This window comes from Tetrao urogallus, assembly GCF_951394365.1.
Source record: "Tetrao urogallus genome assembly, chromosome: 1".
NCBI classification, from domain to species: domain Eukaryota; kingdom Metazoa; phylum Chordata; class Aves; order Galliformes; family Phasianidae; genus Tetrao; species Tetrao urogallus.
The window spans coordinates 163,092,715-163,116,471 of record NC_136813.1 but is presented as its reverse complement, the minus strand read 5'-3'; the positions used below and the strand labels follow the sequence as shown (position 1 = coordinate 163,116,471).

General features: G+C 41.5%; 1 protein-coding gene across 1 annotated transcript; it reads right to left on the bottom strand.

The window, feature by feature from the left end:
• Window positions 1-1,302: 1,302 nt before the first annotated feature.
• On the bottom strand, window positions 1,303-12,581 carry SLC38A2 (solute carrier family 38 member 2; the record flags this gene model as incomplete). The annotated part of the gene is made up of 15 exons (XM_079542228.1): window positions 1,303-1,401; window positions 2,092-2,189; window positions 2,304-2,448; window positions 2,746-2,870; window positions 3,239-3,339; window positions 3,435-3,514; window positions 4,290-4,439; window positions 4,554-4,612; window positions 5,503-5,585; window positions 8,678-8,759; window positions 8,954-9,046; window positions 9,187-9,260; window positions 12,007-12,122; window positions 12,245-12,326; window positions 12,463-12,581. The coding sequence occupies 15 exons, from the start codon at window positions 12,579-12,581 to the stop codon at window positions 1,303-1,305; spliced, it is 1,506 nt and encodes a 501-aa protein (XP_079398354.1).
• Between the last annotated feature and the right edge of the window lie 11,176 nt (window positions 12,582-23,757).

The following is a 23,757-nucleotide window of genomic DNA, read 5'->3' as shown; positions in this document are numbered from 1 at the left end:
TATCTGTAATACTACGATACACTATAAATTGGAAGAGAAATCCCATTGTGTGTGTGAAGAGAGTTTGTACCAAGCATGAAACACTGGCGCAGTTATTTTGTGGATTTGACTCAGAAACAGAATAGTCAAGTAATTAAAAATCCAATAATGGATGAGTACTTTGAGAAATACTGTACAGCTTTTGAATATTATACAACCAGTAAACTACATTAGGACCTTTTTCTTTCCCTACTGAGTGTTTCAAGACAAGACAGAAAAAAAAACAACCAACAAACATTTCTACAACTGACAGTGGACCTTACTGATGAACAGAACTCCATGAAGGAGTCTTATATTAATGGCATAATTATATGCTCCATTGCCATTAAGTTTTTATCAACAACAGAAAAACAAACAAAAAAAAAGAACAAAAAAAAAGCAAAAAACCCCAAACCCTGTTTTACCCAATTGCACTATTGAGTACTTCAAGAATGGAAATGTCAATACCATCACTTTGAATTCCACATTAACTACATTTCTCAAGTGGACCCATTCTAAGGGGTACATACTTTTTAAAGCTTGACAATTTGGGTTTCCACATTTTCTTCTTCTTTTTTTTTTTTTTTGAAATAAAGGTAAACTAGTTAAAATTTCAGTATAGTAAAAATTAATTTTTAAGGGAAACATTTGAAGATTTTATTTGAATTGGTTCATCTTCTGTTTTGGTCATCAGAAGTATTTTTTAACATAAAATTTCTTCTAGTTAGGCCTCTAAAGAGAGGCAAACTAGATTCAATTTAGGACACCGATTACTTATTTTTATGCGCATCTTTCTGTTTAGAAAAAAAGTTTCTTAAAGTCAAAATAGTGCTTTTGAGGTCCATAAGAATTTTTGGTACAAAAAATAATAGTGTTGTTCTCTCTCTCTCATTGGTTATTTAAACGCTTTGCTGTAAATTAAGAGTCATTTCTCACATCAAATGGTTCCATTAGGCACATTCAAGTAAAATAACAAAATATCCAAGTAACAATGATGAAAGCCAAACATGGCTTGATAAAAGTCTACACAGAGTTCTATCCATTCTCTGGAATGGAATAAAGTTGTCACTTCCTTCAGCCAGACACTCACGTGGTTTGATGTTAATATCCATTTCCATCATGCAGAATATTTCCTTAAGGCCAGAGTTCAGGTATTCTACAATCAGAAGAACCATCAACAAAGAATCTGTATTTTAAAGGAAGGAAGCTGAATAGCTCATTTTCATTCTCAGTAGGTATCTGAGTGAACACTGGCATTTGAAGTGGAGTATTACACCAGGACAGTTAATGCCCATCAGAAGCATCAGTATGGATCCAGTCTAGAATAATCAGTGTCATACACCCAGTCATCACAAGTATACCACTTAGAAAGAATAATGCAGCCTGAAAAGAGAGAATATAAAGAAGCGGGATCAGTTTCTGCTACTGGATCTATAAAGTCATGCATATATACAGCACGAATGCCATTGCTCATGGAGGAAGGAGCAGCTAGTAAAAAAAAAAAAAAAAAAGACAAAATATCACAGAAAGCAATAAGAAGTTGGACATTTTTCTTGTAACTGAAATCTTTTTTCAAATAAAATATATATATTTTATAGCAGACCTGTCCTCAACTGCAGGAAATCAATGTAGCTCTGCTGATAGCAGGCTGCGCCACTCTGCACTGGATTGGCTCTGCATCAGTGAAGTCTAAGACCAGGCAGAGCACACAGATCAGTCAGAATGACTGAAACGACAGGAGCTAAGCTCCTGAAAGAAAATTTAAGGGAGAACTGCAAGGCTTTTTGTACAGAGCTTGTCAGTAATCTTTTGAATACAGAACAATCTCAACGTAGCACTGCTGTTGAGATGGGGAGAAAGAAAAGCCACTAAAGTGAACTGAGCCTCGTGGTGGCAGGGTCCTCAGTTCTGAATACTTACATAAGTTCCACATGTTAATTACAATAACATTAGATCTCTTCATCGATTAGCCTCTCCAGGATTTCAAAATCCTTAATTTATGAAGAAGGAAACTATTTTTTTTGCTCTACATTAGTAAGCAAGTGTAATCTTCGTATGTTTGTCTATACATACCCCAATCTTTTGCACCGACTTCATTGGCTCCTTCTTGACTAGCTTGATATAGAAGGCAGAAGGAAGAATAAAGATCAGCATAGCTGCTGCAGACGCACCTGTTAACAAAGCACAGACAAAAGTTTTGTGAACAGGTAAGCATCATTCACTTAGACCATCACTGCATTTTCCAAGATTTAATGGTCTACCTGAAGTGCTATGAAAATGCTTACCAATGAATCCAAAGATGTCTCTGATAGTAGGGACAAAGATAACGAGCACGTTGGTAAATGCCAGAAGAACGACTGTGATGGCACAGTGACGCCACCAACTGAACTCCTTCCCTGCCCACAGAAGTTGGGTAACGGAACTGCGGATCTTTCAAAGAGAAGAAAAAAAAAAACATGCTGATTTCTGTAAGCTGATAACCTAACAGTTCGAGTTCTTTCGGAATCAGGAAAGCAATATAATTGGATGACTTCACATTAACTGCTTTGTAAATGCTGCCTATTTATTTTTATTAATAGCATAGAAATATTTCAAACTTATTAAAATAAACTCATGGTTTTTTTTTCAGTTAAGAGAAAAACTCTATACATCAAAAAATGGAAAACGACACATCAGCAGATGAGATAAAAAAATAATTGTACTAAGATTTAAAAAAAAACTACTTACTGGGAAAATAACCACAGGCACAGTGAGAGTTACAGCCATGAGTACAGCAAGACGCACAATTAGAAGAAGAATGTCAGCACCCAGAAAAGCAGAGTAGGTATGAAGTAGCTCTGATTCAACTCTTCCTATAAAGAAAATAATACTTTAGTTAGATGTAGTTGGCACGCTACCCAAGATAACTCTTTGCTCAAAATACTGTTACAGTCTGAGCAGTGCACATCAAAAGCCCCACAGTTCCTGAAAGCACATCTCTATTTTACTCAAGTATAACTTGGAGGCAATTAATCTGTTCTCATCCAGTACCCTAGGCCTCCTTCCACTACTGATCTGTTTTTGGATATGCACTTTTGAAAATATAAAAAAAAAATGAACATTACAAAACTTCAGTTTCTAAACACACACTGCAAACATTTGTTTGCTCTAACTTCAAAGCACTACTGCGGTTCTGCAGAACATAATTCATTTAAAAGAAAGCAGGGATGGTAACACTCACCATAAAACGTTAAGTAACCAAAGAGAGCAGCCAATAAATACATCAGGAACATGGCAAAAAAAGATACGTAGGACACATTCATCATTCTTTTACGGCTTCGGCTGCAAAAAAATTAAATATTGTTAGCAATGAGAAAACACTGATTTATACTATTTTCTTTGTGCAGTGAAATTAGGGGAACTTATCTAGTATTTACCTTTTCAGTTCTTCATAGATAGGAAGAATTGCAGGATGACAGACAAAAGAAAATGTTAGGATTGGGACAGCGTAGACAGTCTGAAAAACATAAATGTTTTTTTAAGCACCTCAACAGACATTAGAAATCGAGTTTTAAAAAATTCATCAGTAAGTTTCCAGTTTGGAATTCAGGATTTCTTTCAGTTTTCCATGAAGACCAGCAATCCTTTGGAACTGGCACTTTGGCAAAAGTAAAACTGTTTTATGTTTCTGTTTTTTAGAATTCAGATTGAGGTACGAAATACTCTCACGTCTCACTGAAGTCCATGCTGAACTGAACATATTTTCATTCAGAATGTCTTCTGCAACTCATGGGGTTGAGCCGTGATAGCCTGATCTTGGTTACTGTGTGCATTTCCTCCCCATGTCTGAAGATTCACCACTGTTATTAAGCTGATTTGAGAGTCAAGATTGTGCCTGAGACCTTAAAGTCTGTTTCAAACCATGGCATACATTTCCCAGCAACATGCTTCAACTACCTCAATTAGTCCTCTTTATGTTCTGCTTTTTTGAAGTGCTTGACTAAACTAACAACGGAACCTGAGGAAGCTCGAGAAATGCTCTAACCAAGAATGAGACCTGAGCATATGACATTCTTCTCAGTTAGACACCTCGAGCTCCTTTAATTTCTATGCATTTCTATGCATGGGAACACCTAGTCTACAGGAGGTAAACTGTGTCCAACTCTACCATAAGAGAAATTCTTTGTATTTATCAAGTTTATAGAGGATAAGAAAAAAGGACCTGATCTAGAACTTATTTATATGGTCTCTTTTGGCTATTTTTAAATGCAGAATCTGATTCTGTCAGTTACCTGTGAATTGAAGATGAAATATTTTGGTTTGCATGCATCATCAACTGTTATATTTTCATCTGTGAAAGGTACCAGTGTTGCATTTATTAATGTTGCGTTTATGATGTCGCTGTCCATAGGACAAGGAATCTGAAACATCTTCCAAATTACCTGGGAATAAATGAATGCATTTATGTTACTTTCATTAATGCAGAATGTGAAGCCTCTCAGAAACTCTAATTTCACTTCAAAAATGTAGATGGAAGTCCACAGAATTATACTTACAACAATCAGAAAGAAGACCATGCAAAGTAAGGAAAAGCCGCTGGTATAGCCCAAATATCCTATATTCAAAAAAAGATTAAAAAACAAAATCTAAGATACAGTATTCACGTTGTAACATCATTAAGGCAGGATATTTTCGGACTGCTATCTCTTTGGATTGCCATTTTCCTTTACACTGAACAAAACAAGTTAACCACCAATTAACTTCCTAATCTCAATCCAGATCTGAAAGTTCTCAAAGACATGCAAGAAAAATGCAGCACTGAGTCTGTAATAATAAACTTCGTAACTTTAAAAACCTTGTTTATTTTTTAATTATATACTGACTATAAGATATAATCATTCTAAAAAATATACTCCGTGACAAGCCAGCCTTCCCTTTTGTTTTTATTGTATCATTTAATTTGTAGGAAGTAATGACTTCAGAAAGTAATTCACATTAAGACTTCCAGTTATCAAGGTTCCACCACAGATTTCTCCAAACAGAAAGCATGTTATCTAAGTTATTCAGATACATTACTGGATTACAGACATTTTATGTAAGGCACCTTATATAAATATTTTACTGCTGCTTGGCAACCAAAATGAAAAAGGTGACTTCTATTTACACTGGAAATGCCCAAGACTAGCACTGTTTTCTTTGGAGATTGCCACAGGACAGTCAGTAACACTGTACTGCACAGCTGATCAGAACAGGTCAAACCTTGCAATTGCAACACAAAATACTGCTAATACTTGTTCTAAAGCTTTCCTATCTGTAGTCCACAACCACATCCCTTACCCTTTCACATTCCCACCCCCATCCCTTCCCTCCTCCCCCCAGCTCCCCCCGGTCTGGGGACAGCTGTCATTTTACAGAGGACTCCAAAACTCACACATCCTATCAACCCATTTCCTCACATTATTTTCAGTACATTTTTAATCTGATTCTACTTTATTTACTGCTTACCTAAATTTTTCAGTAAGGACAGGGGAAGAATGAGGATGACAGACACCATCAGCACTAAATAGTCGCCATTAAGATACCATTGTCTGCAGGACAAAGACAGCATGTGTAAGTAAACAAAATACTTAAAAACTCACAAGATTTGCAGTTTAGTCTTCAATCTTATTTTTTCCTACCACATATGGTTATTTATAAAAATGCACTGTCTGGTATCATGAAGGATTAGCACTCGACTTACTCCATGGACCTAAAGCCCTACAGACCTTCCTGTCTCACCCCAAACCTATATTGTGCCTTTCCTTTAGTGTCCTTTTGCTAAAATTAATATGCATCTGGAAGTCAGAAGACAAAAAAATAAACAATTGGGGGCAGAAAAAAAAAATCGGCTGGGATAAACCATGAAAAATAGTAATTTGCTTAAACGTTGATTCCTGACTCTCCAGATGTATTACAACATAACAGGGCCCCAGCAGGGTGATTATCCACTTTAATGACAATAAAGTTCTGCTGGGTGCCCTGCGGGAGTTAAAGAAAAACAGATGAGGGCTGGAATTAAGGCAGTAGCTCAAGCCCACTGGCTGGAAAGTACTGGAAGAACAGTGGGATTCTACTGGAGGCATGATTAGTCCCTTCTAGTAGGGAACACTGGTAAGAAAGAAACTCGGTAGATTTTTTCCCTTCAGATCTTTTTTTATTTTTCCATTTATTCTGTACAAGGCAGCAGCTATTTTATGATGCAATATTTTAGAGTGTAGGAAGGTGACCATCTTCCTTGGAAAGATGGGAGAACAAAACTAGATATGTGTAAATGGAATGTAATTTCATGGAGCTAACAGGACAACGGATCTTCAGTAGTTTTAGCACAGCAGAGTAACTGCTTTCTTCACGTGACTGTACAGAAATATCTCATATTTTTCAAGTAATTCAAGTAACATTAAGCACTTATTCCCAAATTAACATTTTACTTTTTTTTTTTTTTTTTTTTTTTTTTTACAATTACTTGAAATACTGTTAGCGAATACATACAGGATATATTTCAAAATGAACTGTCTGCTATTCAGATAAACAATGAAAACTGTATTACTCCATTGGAAATTTGTGCATTCAAACATAATTTCTGAATTACAAGCCTACATGCTAGTTGAAATATGGAATACTTTTAACAGACTTGTTCTGGGTTCATGTAGCAAGCGCAGAAATAATTTGGTTCTTTTTACCCAGTTTTATCTGGGATAACTAAGCATAGACATCTATTTTAGGAAGTCCACGTATGTAGGACATGAATGTGGTGTGCTCTTCATTTACTTATTTAATGCAATCGTCTCGTGGTGAATTAAAAATAAATCAGAGCAGACTTCTGGCATTTGGCAGTTGAAAGAATGGGTGCTTTCATTGTGCGTGTACAACAAAAAGGTAATAGGGATTTCAGATCAAGGACATAAAAATTTTTCTGTTCTGAAGAACAGGACTGCTCAGCTTCAAAACTCAGCTGAGTATTAAAAAAAGACAATGCAAAATAAATTGTAAAAATTGAGCTAGTATTTGTAATATTGTATCAGAATTTCAGAACATTTTTTTCTACAGTGAGCGTTATTTTGGGACATTTAAACAGGTAAGTGCTTACATTTTATGCACCAGGCTGCCAGAGTGGAATCCATGCCAATGGTAGCCACCCAGACTCCCCTAAGCAATGCATGGAGAGAGTCAGTTAAACGGGGTCCACAATTGTTAGAGCACTGAGAAAAGACTTACTTTAAATCAGTGAACAGCCAGAAAGAGAAAACTGAGGATATAAATCTCAATTTCTGAATTTTGTCTGTCAGACACCGCTGACTCGTTCGTACAGCAGTAGCTGTATCCAGTGCAATTCACAGCCCTGGCCCTTCCCCCCAAACTCCAATTGATTTTGAATGCCCTTCTGGAGATGGGACAATTAAAAATACTTATCTCCAAGCCCCCTTGTAAATATCACCAGTTCCAGGGGCTTGGAAAACAAGGCTTGAAGAATTCAGCCAAATGAGGGAAATGAACTGCCCCAGGAAAGAACTACCCTAACAATTAAATGAGGTAGGTGGCATTCTTCATCCGAGTACATTAAATAATAATAATAATTTAAAAAATTACTGTTAGCCTCATGACAATATCTATCAGCAAGCTGTATGAACTGTATGAACACCAAATGGCTTGAACCCCTTGGGGAACACAGGCAGAAAAATGCCTACCTTCTGAACTCAGGCTTAGGTGTAAGTTGGAGTCTTGAGCTGCTCAGCCCTCTCAAGACTGGGACACTTCAGGACAAGGCACAGAAGTACAACTCTGAAGAGTGAGATTTATAGCACTTAACTCTATCCATCTGAAGTCAGGTTTCTTGTTTTAGATAGCTGTTTTTACATATCCTTTCAATACAGTGATATATCACTCATTGGAGATGCCCAAAACAAGTGTCTAAATCAGGGACGCTAAACTGACCACTTCAGAGGATTGTCTCTCTTCACAGTTTATGTATATGCAGACCAGAGAATGATAAGCTCAAAATCTAACTTTCAGACTGGTAGATGTAGGTAAAACAAACTCCACCCAAGGCACCCCATCCCCTTTAAAAGCCAAGCAGAAAAGCCACAACGGAGTTAAGGTGTCTCCAGGACTAAACGGCATTAAGTTGATGACTTTTATTTGGGCACAGAAACTCCCTTAAGTTCAGCATTTAAATCCATGCCTTTTTTGAGAACGGCTCCTGAAATTCATTACATCACCTTACTCTTATAGTCAACCACAGTATTAACATGAAAAAAAACAAAACAATCAATCCAAACTAGTTGGAGTGTAACTGGAAAGCAAACAAACAGAAAAACCCCAACACATAACCACATTTACCTTTCCTTATCAAGAGTGTATTTACATACATATCTTGTATGTACATATGTTAACACTTACCTGATTTTCTTTAGAGAACAATTTTTTGTAATATGATACAACACCTGTATTTCTCTACCCTTTTCCCAGGACAGGCTGGATCTAAATGAAGTGGAATGCTTAAGGGAAGGAGAAACTTACTGTATCTCTGTCTGATAAGAAGCTACCCTATGGTGTATCGAACGTGGTCTCCAAATAAAAATATATGCAGTCTCCGTATTTGTTTCTCCTAATAGTTTCTCTGATGAGGAGATCTAACACCTACCCTGTGTTCTCTTCGATGTTCATAAATGTCTTGATGACCAATGGTAACTCATATTTCACTATGAAGAGGTAGCTTGACATAGCTGTAGGTGAATAACATCATAGATCATTACAAATACAGAATATGTCACAAGATGCAAGAATCACATAACATGTTTCATAACCTCACTTGAACACAAGCAGTTAATGAATACATGTTGTGTGAAAAAAAAGTCTCCACAATAAGTAGGGAATAATTATTACTGACAACAAAGTCATTTTAAGATCTTGCCCTCACCTCCAATGTTCTGCATTGTAATTGATCCAGAAGCAGCAAGTTTTCCAGGCATACCAAATGCCTTCATTCCCAACTGTTCATATAATAAAGATCCTAAAAGAAAACCCATCAAAACAGATAATTGGAATGGTGTTACTTTGAAAAACAAAACAAAACAAAACAAAACAAAACAAAACAAAAAAGTACAAAACAAACACCAAACACCATGCTTACAAAATAGAACTTTGCCATACCTCCTTCGTTGGCAGTCTTCAAAAGGAGATGCACTGAATACAAAGAAAGTATTGAAACAACTAGCAGGAGTATCCTGGAGGGGGAAAAACATAAATGAGACACAAATGATTTTCTGCAACCTTATTAAATAAAAGCAAACCAAACAATAACACTATACTAAATCACTATCTGAAAATAAATTATAATTCTAAGGCTGAGTTTTCAAAATGCTTTCAGCTAATGTCTAGTTTGAAAGGAATTTATACTAAAATGCATTTTAGAGGAACCCATTTTAGAGAAATTCTAGAGGAAAATACAGAAAACAAGCATTGTTTAATAAGGTGGCAAAAGCATAGGCGACCATTAGGACACTGCAGTTGGAATTTTGTTACATTATTTATTTTGTTACATTATTTAAGTCAACAGGATGGTTTTTGTATCAGTGTAAGAAACTGTATTTCTCCTGTCCTCTTTCCCCTGTTCAACAGTAAGTCTTGAGTGCACCATCAGCTACAACCACAGTCAAAGCCAAGATTATCTCTCACTCATCAACAGATCAGCTTTTCAGCTTAAACTTTTTTCTTTTCAAATGAAACTGTTAAAGCTTTCAAGGACTGAAAATTAAGGTATGTTCCGAGCTGTGCACCTGGTCTTCAAAAAGGAAACGCAGGTCTATTGCAATAAGAAAATATTTACTCAAAAGTTAGATTTCGTATGAACTGCTTACATGGAATTGCTAGTGGCTTCTCTTCTCTGCAGTTTTCACAGGCAGCACATATTATTTCCAGAAACAGAGTTTTGATACATCTAAAATTCAGGTCTGTGAATTGAACCACAGCAGGTGCACTTCCTGGAGTGGCACGCTAGGGGGGACTTCTTCACAGCTAAAGACGACTGTGGAAAACTACAATATATTCAAAAACGCCTTGGCCCTTCTTACACCGACTCAGGCATACTGCTTTCCAGTATACTCAATTAACAGCACAGCTGCTGAAAAACACAAAGCTTCATTTAGAGTTCTCAGTGTCATCTGCCTGTCTCCTTCTGCAGCATTTTTAGCGTTAATGAAATTAGTAAACACTAGAAAGAACTGGAAACAAGAATATCTGAAAGATGAATTCGCCCACGGAACACAGGAGACTTGTGTTAGTGTGCCAATTCTACCCCAATGCACACACACAAAAAAATAAACCTGTTTCTGAGAGGTACAGATTTAATTTAGGCATCAACTAGAAACAGTACAGTGAGATGCATTAAGGTTGTATTTAATTACACTTAATGCAGGCTCTGGATCCTTTAGTGTCAACCTTGAATAGCTCTGTAGAGGAGTGTTGACAACATTAGTCAGCAAACTCGTCTAAAAGTTAACTCTGCTCCTGACTTCAGGACTGTATCATTCATTTCCTTAGCACAGTGCTGACACCAGTGATTCCACACAGCCTTCTAACAATTTACTGTCATAATCAACTGCATCTGGATGTGAATCTGTAACCTAGTTAGTAAAAGATGCCTGCAATGCCCTCAACATCACTGGTGAAGTTCTGCTTTCCTGCATCTGAACTATACCAGTTATGTCAAGTTTAATAGGTCAGTTTACTTTTGAATCAGTGTTACTGTAAAAAGATTTGAATGCACCACCTGGAAACAAAAGATAAGTAAATTATCTCATCACCTAATTGTTGGATTCACAGCTTTCAGCACTTTTTCAAATTTCAGAAAAAAAAAAAAAAAAAAAAAAAAAAAAAAAAAAAAAAAAAAAAAAGCACTCCCTGTCAGGTACACACCTACACAGATACCTAACCTTACATTTATTTCTCCCTTCATTTCTTTTCCATTTCTCCTCTGGGAAATTTTCTCATGTGCGTTATGCTGTTTATCTTCTGTGTTCGAAAAATTAAGAGCATGAAGCTGATGTGTCAATAGGTGAAGTATCTCTCTATTCTGAACACACAACTGTTTAGCCAGTTTAGTATTATCTAAGTCTCAGAATCCCCATTTGCACTCAGCTGCACTTAGTCACTTAATTTATGCATTGTGTGAGCCAAACTGCCTCCAATATATGGAAGATCTTTCTGAAGACCTTCCAAAGAGCTGTACAGAACTGCTTCCTCACACAATCTCCAGTGGTGTCACCGCAGCCTTGTCCTATACCTGAAGGCTTCTGTCCATACACACAGAGTAACACAGATACACTGGTTATTCTACATCCCTCCCTCACAGAAACAGTGATTTTATAGGTGTGGACTCAATCAGTTCCCCAAATTGCATAAGAGTACAGCAGCAAAAAGGATTTCTTTGCTGATGCAAGTACACTACAGCTTTACAGTCATACAGTCAACGATGTCAGTGGAGGAAAAGCAGCATTAGTCCTGGGCCAGACATACAAGAGTCAGAGAAAACAATCCTCTTTATCTTATGCTTCTCTTCTAACTCACTACAGATTCTGTGCTTTTTGCATAACCATTACAAGAGCAGTTTCTGTGTCAGTTCCCCTTTGAATGACAGACTTCTCAAGGGAGGCCTGTCACTCACAAAGAAGCTACAGAAAACATAGGAAACCTCAGTGTAAACTCTTTTCATGAGTGAAGAACTTGCAATTTATACATTTTTACAAACCCTTCTGAATTTGTAACAATCCTTTCATTGAAAGCAATCCATAAATAGTGCAATACAATTCCATACCTGCAGCAATGACAGGTTATTTTGCAAAGGTGCAATTTTTACCTAAAATATCTATCCTTTATTAGTTACATAGCAGCAAGTTTGCTTCCTAAAAACAAAACAAAAAAAACAAAACAAAACAAAAAAAAAACAAAAAAGAAACAACTAAGGATACTTACACAAAAAGAGCAATTCCAGTGTTAGCCATGGCATAGGAAAGTCCCAGGATGCCACTGCCCACAATAGCATTGCTCAGATTAAATACTGACATCCCAAAGGAAGTGGTACCCGGATGCTGAGGAAAGGGAGACAGGTAATGATTAATGGAAAGTTATCACTATCTCACAATTAAAACAAACATCTGTTTGCCAGTAAAGCCATCTTCCTGGACTGCAAATATCACGACTGGGTACTTACATACTGAGTTTCATATTTCTTCTTTCCAACGTTGGAGTCAAGTAAGAAATTCTGATTTTCCGGATCCATATCTGCATAGTGGCTGTAAAAGACATCGCATCGTCAGAGTCTGCTTCAGACAGACCCTCGCTGCCACTTCCCCCTTTGCATCTCTGCTCCAGAGGAAGATGACAACGCCGGGCCGAGGACCCCAGGGGAAAGCCACCCGCGCCCCTCACCTCTTCATGGCGGCCGGCTTGGTGGGGTAGGGGTAGCTGAAGTCGTTGCTGTTAGAGCTGTAGCTACTGCTATCCTCGTCGGGAGAGATGTTGAACTTGCCCATCTCGGCGCTGCTCATGGCGCAGGGGCCGCTCTTTTGTCCTTGGCGGCGGGGCGGCCGCGCCTGCGGAGGTGGGAGGCGACGTCAGTGCCGCAGCGGGCAAGGCGGCCGTCACGTGGCCGGCGCGCGCGCGCCCGCCCGCCCGCCCGCCGCCGAGTGGAAAAGTACCAGGAGCGGGCGGGGGGCGCGCGGGGCGCGGGCACACAAAGGTGGCGGCCGCGGGGCCGGGGAGCCGCCGAGCCGCGGTTCGAGCCGCACCGAGCCGCGGGGACGGGCTGCGCCCCGCCTTTGAGGAGGCAACCCCCGGAGGAAGTTCTCCCCACGGCAGCCGCGCGGGGACTGATGCAACACCGCGGCTCGATGTCACGGCGGCCGCAGCCCCGTGTTTACCTCCCGCACCCTCCCACCCCCCCCCACACACCCCAACGCCGCATTTTTTAGAGAAAAACGCAGAGCGGGCACGGGACCGCGCCGCAGTACAGCAGCGCACGCCCGCTCCTTGGTTCCAACTGCTATCCTTCCTGGGATGCGGCAGTGTCCCCACGCGCCCCGCCTGGGCATCCCCGCGCGGGGCTCCGCACACAGCACGGCTCCGCGCCCCGCAGCCCCTCACCTCCTCCTAGGGCTGTGCGGCGGGTCTGTCCCGGAGTCCCGGCGAGACGGAGCGCTCCGCTCTGTGCTGTGCTTCTCGCAAGGATTAAGAAAATAAAATAAATCCCCAGCTACAGAGCGTCAGCGGAACGAGAGGCGAAGAGGACCCGAAATAAATAAAGGCGGGGTACACAGTCACTGGGAAAAGCCGTCGGCGCGGAGGGAACACAGGGGCAGCGTTCTCGTAGCGGAGAGGCGCACGGTGCCGGCTGCGGCGTCGCTCCCGGTCTGACGGCCCCTCGGGGCGCCGCCGCTCTTCAGGCAGGAATGCAGCGCGTCATCGCGAGGGGCGCGGCGCGCACTCGCCCGCCCTCCCGTCGACGCCGCCGTCCCCTCCCTCTCTGCCCGACTGACCCCCTTCCGCCGCACGGGCTGCGAGCGGGGCGCGGCGCCGGGAGCCCCGAGAGAGGAGGGGGCTGCGTCCCCCGCCCCGCGCTTGGCCGGGGGGGAGGGGGGAATACGAGCCGGAGCCCGCCCACCCATCGCACCTCTAGCCCTTCCGCGGTGTTGTGAGCCGGGGCTGCGTGCACGTGCGTGAGCCCGGACCCGAGGCTGGCACCGGGAGTCTCCTTAGGGAGACGAGAGGGAATAGCGGCCTCCTACTGGCGATGGAGAGTGGGGTGATAGGGAAATATGCCTTCTCCCCCGCGGGGCAGCTGCTTCGGGGACGACGGGCACGTGGCACTCCGCTCCGCTCCCTCACACACGCACTGCGGGCCTTGGCCGTCAGGCGGTTCTCGGGCCGCGGGCGGGGCGGCCCCTTGTCCTCTCTTTTAAGGGCCGGGGTCTCGGTGGCGGTCGTGCTGCCCACGTTCGAGCATCTCTGCCGCCTACGTCGTGTCAGCCCCGCTCGGCGCTTCTCCCCCCGTCTAGGGCACGGCGGTCAGCGAGGCTCCCCTCGAACGGAGCTTCACTCCTCCACACAGCCCCACCGGGCTCCATCGCTTTGGACCCCACCGGGGCTCCCGCGTTCTGCCAGGCTGGGGCACGGCCGAGCCACCCGACAGCGCGTCGCCCCGCTGACCGAGCGCCGCCATGGCGGCGCGAAGCTGAGGCGGCACGACCGTTAGAAGTACAGAACGTTCCAGAGCGCCTCGGCCCGGAGAACGGGGTAGGGGGAGACGCGGCGGCGAGGGGCGGAGCGGGGCCGAGCACGCGCAGGAGGAGCGAGGCTGAAAATTTTCCATCCCGCAGTTCTTCCCCCTCCCCATCCGGGCGTGACATCACCCCACCGCAAACGCTCACCCCCTCCTCCCCCCCCCCCCCCGTTTTCCCTCCCCCTTCCCCCCAGGGGAGGCGGGCGGCAGCTCTGCTGTGCGGCGCCCCTCCTGCGGAAGCGCGGTGCCGCTGGAGCGCGTCCGCCGCTACCCTGGGCGAGGGGCGCTTTGCGGGGGGGCGCTGCTCCCGGCGCTGCCTCGGGAGGCGCCCGTGAGGCTGAACTCGCCCCCGCCTTCACTCCTGTCCGCCCCGGTGCCTCGGGGTCGGGTTTCCGCAGCTCCCGAGATGCGCGTGGCAGTGCGGCGACGCGCCCGGAGCAGCTGCGGCTCCCGCGGCTCCGACTGCGTTTCGGCGGTGCGCTGTGAGCGGGGCCGCTGTGGCTTGCGCCCCTGTGAATCGATAATGGGAATTTGGCAGTGCCGTTCTGCAGGGCCGAGCTGTTGTGCAGAACTGCACCGCAGAGGTCAGGCTGACCCGTTTGTTGCCGTTTCTGCTGGTTCCTCCGGACATCCCGTGTGTTGTGGGCAAGGTAACTTGGAGGTACCGATGGCAGCGTCCTGAAGGATGGCTTGGTGTGAATCTGATAAGCACGGGGAGCTCTTCACAGATGTGAAGCAGTTGCTGTGAGCAGCACAGCTGTGCCGTTGGTTGTTTTTTCTTCAAGCCAAATCCTAATTTTATGTCTTGATAGATGAGTGTTGGATTTTTTTTTTCCAGAACTGTCCTCATATGAAACCAAAACAACATGATGAGATTTCTTTCCTCATTTATGAGGATAAAAACTGTCACAATACACTTAGAAAAATGGCACTTTCTGAACGTAATGGCCCCATTATTGGGAGGGTCAGTGTGTGGCACACGGAGTGCTCTTCGCACTGCTGTGTGATAGTGAGTCTGTAACATCTTTACCCATTTGGGGCTATTAGCTAACTGAAATGCTCCACTTTTTCAAGCGGTTTTAAGTTATGCGTCGCTGATTGAATTATAATTTTCCTGACTGTAATTACCAAGAATGTACTTGGCAAAACGTACATACAACGTGTTTCATCCAATTTTGAAACACATTTTGCAATCAGAATAATAAAAGTTAATATTCATCAGTTCCTCCCACCATAGTTTAAGCAATTCATTTGTTTTCATTGGGACATTGCTTTTCTTTCTCCCCTCACCAATGTTATTCTTCCCTTTCAGCCCCTTTGCCTTTTATCTGTCCGTATTCCTTCATCTCTGTACTTTCCTTTTCTGCTGCTTCTTAATTTTTTTGTTCTTTTGTCTGTATCCACTGATTACAGACTCCCTTATAAACTTTGAGCCCTTAAGATAGCTAAGAAGGAACTCTTTGCACAACACGTTTCTGTATTTACTTGGGTGCAGAACTATGGTTTGTTGGACTCCCCCGCTCTCATAATCATTTTGGGGTGAGTCTTTGCACTTTCAAAACAAAGCAAAACCAGATCAACAAAAACAAGATACAGAATTGCAAGGGTGTTGTAAGAGAAGCTGTGATTTGTGATTGTTAGGTGCTGAAGAAACTAGGTTAGCTTCAGTTATGTAGGTAGAAATGGAGATTCCAGTGTGTTACTCAGGAGTGCCATGGGTTCTTTTGTAGCTGAAGCAGTGCATGCTGTGCACTTCCTTATTTCAGTTCGCAGCTGTGTCTCCCCTGTAAGTTCCCTCGTGCTCTAATGCACCCTAATTTCTTAGCCTGTGAACATTTTTTTTTCTTTTTTTAAGTTGGGTTGTTTGTTTTTATGAGTAGAAAAAGAAGTAGCTGGCAAATGTGAATTTTCTTTGGTCATGTTCTGGCCTTTATAGCATGGGAGGTTCTTATTTTGTACTGTTTCTTCCTACATATATAAACAAACCTTGCAGAGTACTTCAAACTACCCGTAGCACATGCCAGTGGAGTAATTTATGTTTATGGTATGCATCAAAATGTTATGTGTATGGTAATGTAAAAGTCAAGCCCATCCACATGGTTTTTAGGTGATAATTCCTACGCTGCCCAAAGGATATTAAATAAAATATGTAATATATCAAAGAAATTTGCACTTGCAGCTACATAATGTTCATTTTGCCTCCGTCTCCTGTGAATAACACATTTCTTATGCCGTGTTCTGTATCTGGTGAAATCCTGGAGGCTGCGGAAGGATCACAGTGTGGACAGTGGCAGAGGCCTGAGTGCTAGATTGTGCCCTGATATGGCGCTGCACAGTGGCCTCCCCACAGGCACGGTCATCACAAGGAAGCTGGAGGTGTGAGCAAGAGGGGAGAACACAGGATTCGCAGTTTTGCTGTGTAGACTCAGTGGTCCACAAAGATGCAGGTGGGGCTGAAGATTCCAGTTTCCTGTCAACTAGTTTGGTTCATTCTTACCTCACACTGACTGCCTGTGGCATGCAATTAATGAAATTATAGGTTCTGATTATATGCTTTCTCAAACAAAACTTCCACTGAAGCCAAGAGGAATTACTAGTGTGTAAGGAATGCAGTATTGCATATCCTGCCTCTTGGGCTTTGTGATGGTGAGTTGGAGCTACATATTAAACTTGGTTTAAGCCCTAATTTTTTCACTCTGTATTTATCCTAGCCTAGTTTCAGTTTTGCAATATGAAAACAACAAAAACAGTACGTTAAGAACATAAACAGCAGCTTTTTTTTTTTTAAAAGTACATTTAGTATAATTATGGCTTGGATTTAAACAAAAAACAGGGAGAGATTCTGAATCTGAGTTTTAAAGCCATCTGATTGTGCTTCTACACTGCAGTAAATTCCAAACAGTGGGTGCTCTATATGATGATGTGTACTGCTACTCATCCATAAGAAATTGTCAGCCTTAAATGGACATTGCCAACTGCTACAAAAACAATTTTTACTTTATGTTTTTAGCTCTGTAACATTTTTAGGGGGGTTAAAAATAGCCTTTCTTCATCAATCCTGACTCATCTTTTCCACTCAGCAAACACTAATTTTTTTTTGCTGCGTAAAATTAACATGAATTTTAAAATGTATCTTCTTTTCCTCTCTCTCTCTCTCTCTTTTTTCAGTATGAATCTTGAAATATTTTGGGAATGGTATTTGCTAATTAACTGAAACTATCATTTTCTATAAGCCATCCCACATATTTTTGTTTAGACCCTTATGGGAATAAAAGCTACTATTTTTGTTCTTCTGCTGTTTGCTGGTGGCAGAGAGTATGACTTAAAGACATACATTTAGATTCCCAGAGATGTTTTCACCATAATTACAGCAGTCTGTACATCAGTCTCACTTACTGTGTCAGCAGATCTTTGAGCATGTTATCAACTAAATAATGCTTCAGATCTTGGAAAAGTCACTTGCATTTTTGTGGATCCTTTAAAAATAGTGTAAGTTCAAGAAATTTTACAGAGTTCTCCAGGCAAGGGCTTATGCAAGAGCTGTGTTCAGCAGGGAAGAAAACCACATTAGCTGTGCTTCACTCATCAATGGAAGTGTGAATGTACTGATGGGTCACAAAAAAGCAAGCTAAGGCAGATCAGTAAGTGGTGCACTCTGATGGAACCCCAGAGAACCAGCAAGATCAGCCCCCCCATTTAGTATTTCTTGAAAAAAAAAATAAAAAAAATTGAATCTCCATTCTATAAATACATGTGTGGATGTACATGTAATCTCTTTTGTAAATTATTTATTATTTTTAGGAAAATTGTTGGCATTCTTAGATGTTTTGAGGATTGGATCCTCAAAACAATTGTGGGCAACAGTTGTTATCTACTGAACTTACAGTTCTACTTTTCAATTACATCTGCTCAAAGTATGGCTTTTAACAGTACCACATAAGGTCTGTCAAATCGAATACTTTATCCTCAGCAGTGGGCAATAGAAGATTCTTTGTGAAGAATGCAGGATGAAGCATAAAAGTAGAGCCTTGCAGTTTATTTTTTAGCAGTATTTAAGGTTTTTGATATGCATTTGCATGCACTCATGCAGATGAATGTTGAACTCATATGTAGTCTGGTGTTTAGCATAAGCAGTGCCAAAGCTTATTTATGCATTTACAAAAACTTCTTCCGTTTGTTGATTTGAGATCCTCATGTTTTGCACATTAAGAGTTGTTTTTTGTTTATCTTTATTACACTTCACATAGTTGTCTTGCTTGAAGTCAAGGGGTCAGTCCTTCAATCTAATTGAAACTTTCATATCTTCAGCTCCTCTGGGTTCCTTTACTGGAGAAATGAACATTGTTACAGGTGTTATAGATGTGCTCTCATTTGGTAAAGATGAATATTTAAACCTAGACTCTTACAAAATGGCAGCAAGCAGATTTTATCTTTGCACTTTTTTCTCTCCTGCGTTCAGTCTGATGCAATATTTTTGTTGTCGATCTGAATATCCTAAGTTGGCTGGTGTCCACGTGTAGACAACTTGTGGCTGTTTATTATTATATTCTGGATTTTTTTTTTAATATGTATGAACAACATATGTAAACATCTTGAGCGTGGTGAGAAAAATAATTCTACTGAGTACAGACAGTTTTTAAAAGGGCAAAATGCACATCTCCACTTGTGTCAGAAGTGGCTCAATTCCTGGCAGAAATGAGAAGTGGTTGGGTAAACCTGTTTATGCAGTCTCCCTTATATACAAGAGAAAGGTAAATGAGTGGGAAAATGTTACATCCAGCATTGTGGAAAGGACATGTTTGTTTGTATACGTGCCCAAGAATTTTGTTTCCTGTAAGGACCTTGCGCCTTCTGTTTATCACCTGTGTGCAGAGTGCTTTTACCCCTGCTGAGTCATGATTTGCTGAATGACCTCTGCTACTGCTTGAGTTGGAGACCTCTGCTGTATATCAGGCGAGGAGTGCCAACGTCCCTTATTTGGGAAACGAAAGCATGACACAGCATTACAGCTGAGTTCATTGGAAATGCTATAAGCAGAGAGAATGGAAATGCATTTATGCAGCTATGAAAAGTAAATCCTCATTTATCCTTTAAATCATTTACTGGTAGTAATGACTCATTGTTATTTAAAAAGAATAATAGTGTTCATTCCAGTGTGCTGAGTTTGGCAGTTTTGCACTGTAGATTTTACCTGAATATTTAAATAGTGCTAAACCTGAGGGATAGATGTTACTCTGTTGGCTATCTTTTCTGAACAGAGAAAATATGTACATAACTAAAGTGGTTAAGTCTAAATCTAGATAATCCTCGGTTTATGGTACCAATATATAATCTATACTGAATAGTTTGTGAGGCCAAATAAGTTACCAGAAACTGTAAGCACTGACTGCCTTTTCATAAATGTAGGAAGGTTTTACTATAGAGCCATAAAAGTATGTCCATTCCATCTGTTTGCCCTTCCTATGTGATGTTTTAAATTTGAATGTGTAAGCACGTATGGACTGTGGAAAGCAGAATCCAGAGTCAATTTATGGAAATATCTACAGCTATTACTTACATTAAAATCCTTTAAATAGCTAGTTTATATAGCTGCTGGAAGCATAATTAGCCCATAAACAGCTTCGTACTTCACATTTTGTGTAGCTGTTTACTTTCTTTGTAGAATGTATAGGTATAATATTTTAACTGAGACTGAAACTTACCTTTGACCATTAAAGACTTTACTATAATTTGTCATATAAAACTTCCTCTTTTGGAGGTTTATTGTACTCCCATGGTATGCAATAAACTGTTTTATGGATAAAAAGTTTTCTCACTGTGTTCAGCAGGGGAATAGTGGTTGTTGCTGCGGAAGTGCTTATTATGCTGTTCTTTTGATAGCCTTGTTCAGATTAAAACAAGAGTATGGCAGGAACTTAAAGTAGTTCGTTTTTTTCTTGAGACCCACTGGTACCACAGTTACCATAATGCTGAGATGTCGCTGTGTGGGGAGGTTAGCCATCTGAACAGTGTCATGCAGTCCCCACAGGTATGATCTTGTGCATGCACTCAAGCTTTTGCAGGACTGGACTTGATGGATTTTATGTTGCAGTATTTCTGGTAGAATATAATTTGCTGAAGTAATAGCACAGGAATATGATACTTTTTTTTTTTTTTCTTCTTGTTGCTATACTAAGAAATCTTCACTTTTCTTTGTGATATGACATGGAATATCATAAGTTGTACAGACTATGCTATAAGTTGTACAAACAATCTGGAGAATTTTAAAACATCGAATAGTTCTATAAATAAGATGTATATAATCCATAGTTCACTTGTGGTTTAACCTTCGATCAGTACACTTGTGAAGCAATCCTAATACCTCACAACCACTCCAAACTAGGAAATGAAAAATGTCTACATTGCAAAATCTCCTTTTTATTCCACATACAGTATTCTTGCATGCATAGGTTAGCACATGCAAACCAGGTGATCTGGACTGCTGCTTATGAGCAATGAAGCTACAGGAAGTAATGTAGCATGGAATCTCTTCACCAGGAATTAAGAATAATTTCTGATATTGAGAAATATCATTAAGTAGATCCACTAATTAGTGTGGAAATAGGTAATGTTTTTAAAATGAGAAATGTGCTTTATTATAGATTTTTAGAGTTAATTATGGCTAGCGGATGCTATTATTAAGCACATTTTGTTCCTTTCTGTTCTGATTGCTAAGTTATTTTTAACATGTTAGTTTACAGAACTCCTCAAGGTCACGATCTAGGTTGATCTCATTTTCTAACAAACAGCCCCAAATAGAAAAGTCTCAGAGAGAAATGCTATGATAATGCCAATGAGAATTTGGCTACAGGAAATAGAATTTAAATGATAATTACTACGTTAGTGTACTAGACATAGAACCATAGAACCAGAGAATGACTTGGGATGGAAGGGACCTTAACTATCCCCTAATTCCCCTTTCCTGGGAGCTGAATAGATTTGTGTATTTATTCTTCCAGCACTTTGTAAGTATTCTATAATATTTGATTGTATGTAACAGATACCACGAGTTGTTGAAAAGAAATGGAGACTTTAATTGTTACCAAAAAGGACTCAGAAAACATATGAATTTAGATGAAAAACAAATAAATGTGGCTTTCCTTTCTCTTAAAGAAGACATGTAAGGCAGTATTACAGTAGAGAGAATAACTGACCTGGACAAAATCACACAAATAGAAAATGAAGCAAAACGAACAGTACTGCCTCTCTACTCCTATCCCTGTAGTTTCCTTAAGTGCAGGCAAGACATTTTTGTTCCATTATTCTTTGAGTGCTTTGCTTCTCACTCTCTGCCTAATGTCCATGAGCCAGATACCTGAGGTCAGATTAATACCTTGCAAAAGCTTAATGATAGAAAAAAGACTTTTCTGTGGTTTTTAATTTTATGCAAACTTTTGAAATTTACTTGTAATAAGGCCTTGCAAGGAAAAAAAAAAAAGACTAGAGGCAGAGGAGTGCTCATTAGAAAGAGTCTCAGAGAAGCAAGAAACTCTTCAGAAAGGCCAATTCATCTCTTACTCACTAAATTGCCATCAGGAGCCATCATGGACCTTCAACAACAGTTTACCTGGGCTGAGTTATCACTTGCATGAGTATTTCGTTCCTGATCTGTGTATGCCACCTTCCCCAAACCTGAGGGACTGTTTTATGTAAGGGTACATACGATTAGCGCTTTGGCAGCTTTTTTCTCTTTTTTATTCTTTTTTTTTCTGATAGCCCTAAAAATCTGTGACTGCCAGGAACTGTGTATATCCCTCTGTCCTCGCAGTCTTTTGCTGTTGTAACAAAATCCCCAGAGCTGCTGGGTAGATCGAGCGCAGAGTGGGACTGGGGTGCTCACCTGGTGTGAGCTAGCAGCAGGGGTTAGCATGCTGCTTGATGATCAGGTCCTGAGACGCATTGCAGTTGAGGCTGCACCTTGAGTACTGTGTTCAGTTTTGGGCCCCTCACTACAAGAAAGACATTGAGGCCCTGGAGCGTGTCCAGAGAAGGGCAACGAAACTGGTGAGGGGTCTGGAGCACAAGTCTTACGAGGAGCAGCTGAGGGAGCTGGGATTGTTCAGTCTGGAGAAGAGGAGGCTCAGGGGAGACCTCATTGCACTGTACAACTTCCTGAAGGGAGGTTGTGGTGCAAAAGGGTCTGGCCTCTTCTCCCAGGCAAATAGTAGGACCCGAGGAAATGGCAAGAAGTTATACCAGAGGAGGTTTAGGTTGGATATTAGGAGAAACTTTTTCTCTCAGAGAGTGGTCAGGCACTGGAATGGCTGCCCAGGGAGGTGGTGGAGTCGCCGTCCCTGGTAGTGTTCAAGAGGCGCCTGGATGAGGAGCTACGAGAGATGGTTTAGTAGCTTGTGGCACTGATAAGAATGGGAGGGTGGTTGGACTGGATGATCTTGCAGGTCGTTTCCAACCTTGTGATTCTGTGATTCTGTGATTCAACAGATGCTGAGACCTGCTGTTTCTAATACCTCCTGCTTAGGCCTTGCTCAAGGCTTCAGGCCCCTGAGGGCAGTAGCAGGTCTCAGCTACCCTAGGCAGCCTCACTGGGGACAAACACACTGCTTGGTTAAGCACAGATCCCGTTCTTTCTTGTGCTGTTATCTGTGTCCAGCTCTTGCAGCGGGGTTTGCTGGCTGCCTTTTTGGCCGGACCTTGAACCTGCATTAACGTCAGCTATGTCTCCAGCCCTTTCCTGGCTAGACCTTGGACCTGTATTACAGGTAGCCTGTTCTCAGCTCCCTCCTCAGGAGCACCTGACTGCACCGCCTGGCTGCACTGCGGACCTGGGGCAATACTGTGCTTGGGACTGTGAAAGGATTATGTCCTTATCACCACCCTGACCCTGCCTGCGTGCCACAGGACTGGCCTATTGCTGGGGTTATCTCAGACTCCTGGCACATCCTCCCCTGTGACACACATGAGACTCGGTGAAACAATTGTGTTTCTAGGTGGCAGAGTGGTGTAACTAGTTCTGGCAGACTGAGAACTTTCTTTTGTGGCTCACGGCATTTAGCTTCATCCTTCTTGCAGGTGCATGCAGAGCCGTTGTGCTAATTTTATATTTACTAGCTACTGTAAAGTATTTAAAAAGAAAAATGGATCCTCTTATTTTCTTAATACTCCCCAACCACTCTGAAAGCTTGTAAAGAACACACCCTCAGCCGGACCCCACTCCCTAAAAACACCTTGATAGGCTTCTGACCTTTATGACTCCTGGTAAGGAGGTCCAGCTTCATGGTAGCCAGCTGGATCTCTTTTGACAATTTTCATTACCTGCATCAGATGTAAATATTTTCTTTCTCAAAGTTACACCATTTAAGGGCACCTTTTAATACCGTGAGGAATTTTGCATTTACGTAATATTATGTTGGTTGTAGTTCAAGACATTCAGTAAGAATTTGGCCCCA